Raw genomic sequence first — 7,479 nt, forward strand, 5'->3', positions numbered from 1 at the left:
TTTTTCAAGTGAGACAGAACGAGAATGTTAACATGACCATGTCAACCACACTGTTTTGCATATCAAATTTCATGCAAACAGGGATGTCTTTGATTAATAGAAAGTTTAAAAGAACAGTGTTTATCTATCATCTGTAACATTATAAATGTCTTTACTGTCACTTCTGATCAATTTATTGCATCCTTTCTGAATAAAAGTATTTATTTATTTATAACTTTAAACACAAACACACAAATTCAGGCAATTTTTTACATGTGTGTGTGTGTGTGTATTTATATATATATATATATTGACTCAACCAATCATTAAGTTATCATATGTTTATCTGACAACTGAACAAACAAGCACCACACCCATTGTTTTGGTAGCTTCTTTACTCAGTCTGAAACCACAGATGGCAAATTCAATTAAATCTGCTGCTCCCATGAAATCCACTGTCTGTGTCTAGTGATCCTGAAGACCTTGATTAGCTGGTTCAGGTGTGTTAAATTAGGGCTGCGGCTAAACTTTGCTCAAAGTTGGCCCTCCAGGAGCAGGATTGGTTACCCCTGCAGTTCCCACTTCTTCATACATCCTCCTTCTCCAAAATAACATTCAAGACAAACCATCTTACTCAAATTCACGGACCCATCGTCTAATATCTCTGCAGACATGACACTGCCACAGGTTATCTGATATCCACCTCAAATCCACAATGTAACACACAGTGCATGGCCATTAGAGAGCACACAAACAAACTACACATAGTAGAGCCAATAGTAAAGAAAGCTACTGATCACTACTCATATCTACAGTCGTGGCCAAAAGTTTTGAGAATGACACAATTATTAGTTTTCACAAAGTTTGCTGCTAAACTGCTTTTAGATCTTTGTTTCTGTGATGTACTGAAATATAATTACAAGCACTTCATACGTTTCAAAGGCTTTTATCGACAATTACATGACATTTATGCAAAGAGTCAGAATTTGCAGTGTTGGCCCTTCTTTTTCAGGACCTCTGCAATTCGACTGGGCATGCTCTCAATCAACTTCTGGGCCAAATCCTGACTGATAGCAACCCATTCTTTCATAATCACTTCTTGGAGTTTGTCAGAATTAGTCGGTTTTTGTTTGTCCACCCGCCTCTTGAGGATTGACCACAAGTTCTCAATGGGATTAAGATCTGGGGAGTTTCCAGGCCATGGACGTTTTGGTCCCCGAGCCACTTAGTTATCACTTTTGCCTTATGGCACGGTGCTCCATCGTGCTGGAAAATACATTGTTCTTCACCAAATTGTTGTTGGATTGTTGGAAGAAGTTGCTGTTGGAGGGTGTTTTGGTACCATTCTTTATTCATGGCTGTGTTTTTGGGCAAAATTGTATGTGAGCCCACTCCCTTGGATGAGAAGCAACCCCACACATGAATGGTCTCAGGATGCTTTACTGTTGGCATGACACAGGACTGATGGTAGCACTCACCTTTTCTTCTCCGGACAAGCCTTTTTCCAGATGCCCCAAACAATCGGAAAGAGGCTTCATCGGAGAATATGACTTTGCCCCAGTCCTCAGCAGTCCATTCGCCATACTTTTTGCAGAAGATCAATCTGTCCCTGGTGTTTTTTTTGGAGAGAAGTGGCTTCTTTGCTGCCCTTCTTGACACCAGGTTATGCAGATTGATCCTAAGCACAGCCAAAATATCAGATAATTTCAGCTCTGTTGTTTTTATATGAAAATAGATATGATAAACAAAACACCCAAAGTGCTTGCTATTTAATTCCATATGAAAGGCATATTTATCATCCATTTTTACTTACATATAAAAAAAAAACATATTTTAATTTTTTTTTTTTTTTTAAAAATATGATATTCACATATCTATGTTTAGGAACATTCACACAAAATTTGAACGTATAATCACATGATATCAGAAATAAAAGTCAAACAGAGAAGAGAATGCAAAATCATGGTTGTTTGAATGGGGATCTAATATCTTCTTTTATGTACACACACACACACCAAAAATATTTTTAAACTCAAAGGTTTGAAACCTGAGGGTGTTTTCTTTTTTGGGTGATTATCATTTTTAAGCAACTGTTTGGTTAATTTAATTCAATTAATACAATAAGCTAAAAAGCTAAAGGCATTTGGCTTTTCTGTTTCTGGACATACAGGCAATATATGGACATTAGTAATTGGCACTAAGATCTTTTACTCTCCTTAAGACTGTCCAGACCTGCTCAGCAGGTCTGACCCACAGGAAGCAAAGCCAGCAACTCAAACAATGATATGGACATTGTTTCACAAAATCCACAAATAAAGACATACAAAGTTTCATCTCTGGATCATGCACAAAACAAAGCAGACCTATGAAATTTTAAACACACACAAACAAACAGATCTATATGCTTATATTCTTTGCATTTCATCTTTTGTCTAGCTTGATTCCTAGCTTTCCAATAAACCTTCATTGTACACTATGAAGACTGTTGGCTCTGTGACAAATTCTGTATGTTCCTTTATTTTCCTCTACAAGTCGCTTTGGATAAAAATATTGTTAGTTTAGTTAGTTTATTGTCATTCTATATATGTTGACACATGAGAACAAATATAAATATATATATATATATATATATATAGTTTTGTCAGTGCCAAAATGAGTTACAGAACACAAACATACATAAAAGCCAGAAACAATGTATCAGAACAGAAAAAAAATATTTTAAACTAGTCTGCATATACTGAAATCCAATTCAAACAGTCTCACTGTAGCTGTCAGAATGTTGTTACTTAATTCTGTAGCAGCAGTGCAGCCTTCACCTCACTCTCAGCTCATTGGCTGGAAGACAGCTATGATGTCATCACAGAATGTTATAAGGGCTCTGACAAATAGCCTGGGAGCCACACTTAACGTAACACGCTCAGCAGAGTGACTGTGTGAGAGAGAGGTGGAGAAAAGTGTTGTGGTGACAGAGGAAGAGAGAGCAAAAGTGAGAGAGACAGATAAGCACACACGAGAAAGCCATAATGCGGGCAGGATCTACTCGTTCGTAACAAACCTACAGACCATAAAAGCATACTGTAACTTTGCATGGAAGAAGGAGTGGAGGTGGAGGTCTTTTTTGGAGGTTTGTTAAAAATCTTTGCATTGAATTTGCATTAAGTTTTCACAACTGGTTGACTTAGTGTTTGCATTTTTAAACAGTTTACTGCTCAATGCACAAGCCTTCTAAACCTATTCAGCATGTTTCTGCTTTTCCTTCTCTAACTCTCAGGTCATGGAAACCACCACTGCATCTCCAAACCAAACCAAATGTCCGAATGACACCCAATCTAACACTGCCGAACCACAGATGGTGCTGTTGGGCACACTCATGTCCGTTCTTGTTCTGGCCATTGTCTTCGGCAACGTGTTGGTGATTACAGCCATTGGGCGCTTCCAACGACTTCAGACTGTCACAAACTGCTTCATTACGTCACTTGCGTGTGCAGACCTGGTCATGGGATTGGTGGTGGTACCTTTTGGCGCCATTTACATCATCCTAAACACTTGGCACTTTGGCAGATTCTGGTGTAATTTCTGGACGGCTACCGATGTTCTGTGCGTCACGGCCAGTATTGAGACACTTTGTGTCATCGCTCTGGATCGGTACCTTGCTATAACATCCCCCTTCCGCTACCAGTCCTTACTGACCAAAGGCAGAGCTCGTATCATTGTGCTGCTGGTGTGGGTCATTGCTGGACTCATTTCCTTCCTACCCATCCATATGGGCTGGTGGATTTCCGATACTTATGAAGCAGAGTGCTGCTTACAGAAGGTTAACTGCTGTGAATTCCACACCAATACCCCTTATGCCATCATCTCATCCATAATCTCCTTCTACATCCCTCTAGTCATCATGATTTTCGTCTACAGCCGCGTCTTCCAGGAGGCAAGGAAGCAGCTGAAGAAGATAGACAAAAGTGAGGGACGGTTTCATGCTCAGAACAACGGCAAAATGCAAGAAGCGACAAGTAGCCACTGTGAGGCGAGGACTGCCAAGAAGCCTAAGTTCTGCTTGAAGGAACATAAAGCTTTGAAGACTTTGGGCATCATTATGGGTATATTCACGCTGTGTTGGCTCCCATTCTTTGTACTAAATGTGGTCGTGGCCATATGGAACAATCTTGACTTGGATATTGCATTCAAAGTCTTAAACTGGATAGGTTACGCTAACTCAGCCTTCAACCCACTGATCTACTGTAGAAGTCCAGAGTTTAGGTACGCTTTCAAGGAGGTCCTATGCCTCAACAAGTCACGCTACCCAAACGTTAGGCCATCCAATGGATATATATATAGTGGGCACAGCTGGCAAAGTGAGCACCGAGGGCGAAGCAAAGGCAGCTTGGAGGACAGTGACCCAGCTGGCAACTTTGAGAAAGAGGGACGCGTGGCAGCGGATAAAATGGACTCTAATGGGAACTGCAGTAAAAACCTAATGAGTGTGTTGTAAATCACCTTGCGGGTCCTGGCTCGTTCCACTGTGACCTCTCAATGCGTCACATAAGGACAGGTTAAGCCTCCTCTGGTAAGTGGCTAATGGTGGGCGTTTGTTGGAAAAAGGGACATTTTTAAATATTTGTTTTCCTCATCTACCTCATTGCTTTCTCTCTGTCAGTTCATTTCACCACTCAAATAGGTTTGCGCACTCAAAAAGTAGTTTAGCAGAAGCTAAGAATGTTTTAAATTAACAGAAAATGCTCACAGAGATTGTACTTCTTTGACTGCAAAGAAAAAGACACTTTGAAGTGGTTGTTCAGTAAAGGGACTTCCCTCCTGAGTCATGATTCTGTCATCTTGCATAAGCTAAGGAAATGAGTTGCTGTTTTAAAGAACGGTTTGTTTTCATTGGATTACCAGATTAAAACAGGTATTGCACTGTGAAGCAACTTTGTTAAAATGGGACGGTTAAATATTAAATCTTTCAGTATAACAAGCATTACTTCACATAAAGTGTCAGGCTCACTCTTGTAAAACAGGACATTTCTGATTAAAACGCACCACATAAAAAAATTCTTACACCTGCCACAGCCCTGTTTTAACTAGTCGAGAGTACATCTAAAAATGCCTGAGTTAATAATGACCCAGTTGGTAGCTCAGCGCAGAAACAACACCTCTTACCACAACGAAAGAGGAAGAGAAACCAGTTTGTTTAAGGAAACTGCTGAATTATACAGTTCAGCCTTTTAGACATGTGATTGCTTAAGTTGAGTATCCTCAGATGGAAGTCAACAAAAACAAACAATTTTATGCTAATGTACAATATCGCATTTTCACAGCATAAACAAATTCTCAAAATCTCTTGCATAAAGCGCGTACGATAACAGAACGTCTCTGGTGGCCTGTTTTGATCTGTGTTATGTCATTACAGGTCTCTCAGTCCTCGAATGCTGCCAAATCCAAATTATTCACCCTAGGAATGTGCTTAACTTTTCCCAGTACAAATGAGCAAAGTCCAACAAGCTTCCGTGTAAATCTTTGATATTCACTGTTAATCAAAGTCATTATGTATCTCCCTCTCAAAAAAAAAAAAAAAAAACATTATCTAGAAAGATAAATAAATTAGAAGGCATCAAATTTCCTGTCAGGCTCAGTTAATGCATGCAGCAAAATGGCTGTTTCTCACTCACTCATATTTCTGATCTAGGCGTTTAATCTAATGTTCTGTGCATATCACAAACTGCGTAAGTGGTAAACCGTTTCAATGCTTGTCAGTGTTTGTGAACTATTAATTTAGGGTAAGTGTCTCTCTGTTACTGTGCAGCCTGTTTATGCTGTCTAAAACTGTGAACTTTGCTCTTTAGGAAACCTATTCATATCAGTTATGGCTTTTTTGTGGTCTTAAACAATTTTCTGCGCAAAGCCAAACGCTTTGAGGATTTCAGACATTTCTACATGTTTACTTTTCATGGATAAAATGTAGTGATAAAACAATACTTCTGTTTCACTGAAGCATTATGTCAAAGTGCATTTTAAAACCAGCTTCTCAAATGGGTGCACTGTAAATCTGTCCAACACTTACATTAGAAACATAAGTCAAGCATTGTCAATGTATATGTAAATATATAACAAAAAACAACTATACATATTATAATAATGCCGTGTGACTGTAAACACCACACTACCCAGCAACAGCATGCATGTGAAAGCTTGGACAGATTTGTTAACACTGCACCCTTCTGGGAAGGTTTTACTCTGCAAGTAGATCACCGTAACCTCTGTGTGAATCTCTGACCTGTACCACCTTGTGCTAAATGAAATATATGTGCAATTTTTGCTTTGACTGTGGTAATGTGATTTACTGTTGTGTTAGGACTGCCTTCTCTGTGGACACGCTTAACCTGTTGAGTAAAGTGTTTACATTCATCAATGTCTTTCAGTTAGACATGGGTCACAAATTATTGGCATGCAAATTGCCATGAATTGCACTTTCATCTTAGAAATTAAGCAATGCTCTGGAGTTAATGTCACGCTATAGACATCATATTGATGTCACCTTCAGCATCTAATGTGCACTAAGTACTTTTGCAACTGTAAGATTAACAAATACTTAAATTCCCCTTAAGGTGGCCATTTTGAGATCACATGATCAGCCTAGTACTACTTTTAGTTGAAGAATACATTAATTAAAAAAAGAATTTACCCATATTTATGCTTTTGCATAAAGCTGCATTAATGCAAATTGGTATCCATATAATATATATAAACAAAAAAATACTTAATGCACATTATAGTCCATCATCTGTGTCTGTACAGCTAAAAAAAAGAGAACAAGACATTTCAGTCACCTTTTGGTCTTAAAATGTCTGAGACATTTTGGAAAGCATACTGTGTCTGGAAGGAGATTAATTGTCACTTTTGTAAGTACAGACACAGTGTGGACAGCCTCTTACCGATGCATGAAGATGTGATTATAAATGCCCTGAATATTGCCTTAATGATATAAGAGCAGATTTCAAATTCGTAATGCAAATGAACTCTTGGTAGGCAAAAGTTCAAAGAAAGCTTCCCACTCAACAACCCTTTTAGAAACGCTTAATTCATGGCATGTGTACTGTATATAATGTTATTCCAGTTTGATGTTTACTTACATTTCTTTGAGCTACTTTCGCACAAGATTTATCACTGTTTTGTTGAACTACAGTGAAGTACGTTCAACTATATTTGTCTATATTAGTGGTATTTATGAAATACAAGTGTCATGCCATTTGTATTCTGTAATAAATGATGTATTTAATGTATGCCTGGAAGTGACGGATCTTTTTTTCAGTGTTTGGAGAAAAGGCTCAAAGTCCTGAAATGAATTCCTAGTATGCTCCCAAAAACAAAAAAGCAAAACAAAAGGATAAATCACAGCCGTTACACCACAAGAAACAACTTTGGGGTTTGCAGTGGAGCCAAAGTGTTTTCTAAGCATAGCTGCATACATATAAAATTAGTACACAAGTGCTTCTACAGTACAAC

At 38.4% G+C, this 7,479-nt stretch overlaps 1 protein-coding gene across 1 annotated transcript; it reads left to right on the plus strand.

The window, feature by feature from the left end:
* The first annotated feature begins 2,899 nt into the window (after nucleotides 1-2,899).
* adrb2a (adrenoceptor beta 2, surface a) lies at nucleotides 2,900-7,256 on the plus strand. Its single transcript, XM_073820283.1, has 2 exons — nucleotides 2,900-3,103; nucleotides 3,251-7,256. The coding sequence occupies exon 2, from the start codon at nucleotides 3,254-3,256 to the stop codon at nucleotides 4,466-4,468; it is 1,215 nt and encodes a 404-aa protein (XP_073676384.1). The 5' UTR covers nucleotides 2,900-3,103; nucleotides 3,251-3,253; the 3' UTR covers nucleotides 4,469-7,256.
* Nucleotides 7,257-7,479: the final 223 nt, after the last annotated feature.

This window comes from Garra rufa, chromosome 16 (genome assembly GCF_049309525.1).
Source record: "Garra rufa chromosome 16, GarRuf1.0, whole genome shotgun sequence".
Classification (NCBI taxonomy): Eukaryota; Metazoa; Chordata; class Actinopteri; order Cypriniformes; family Cyprinidae; genus Garra; species Garra rufa.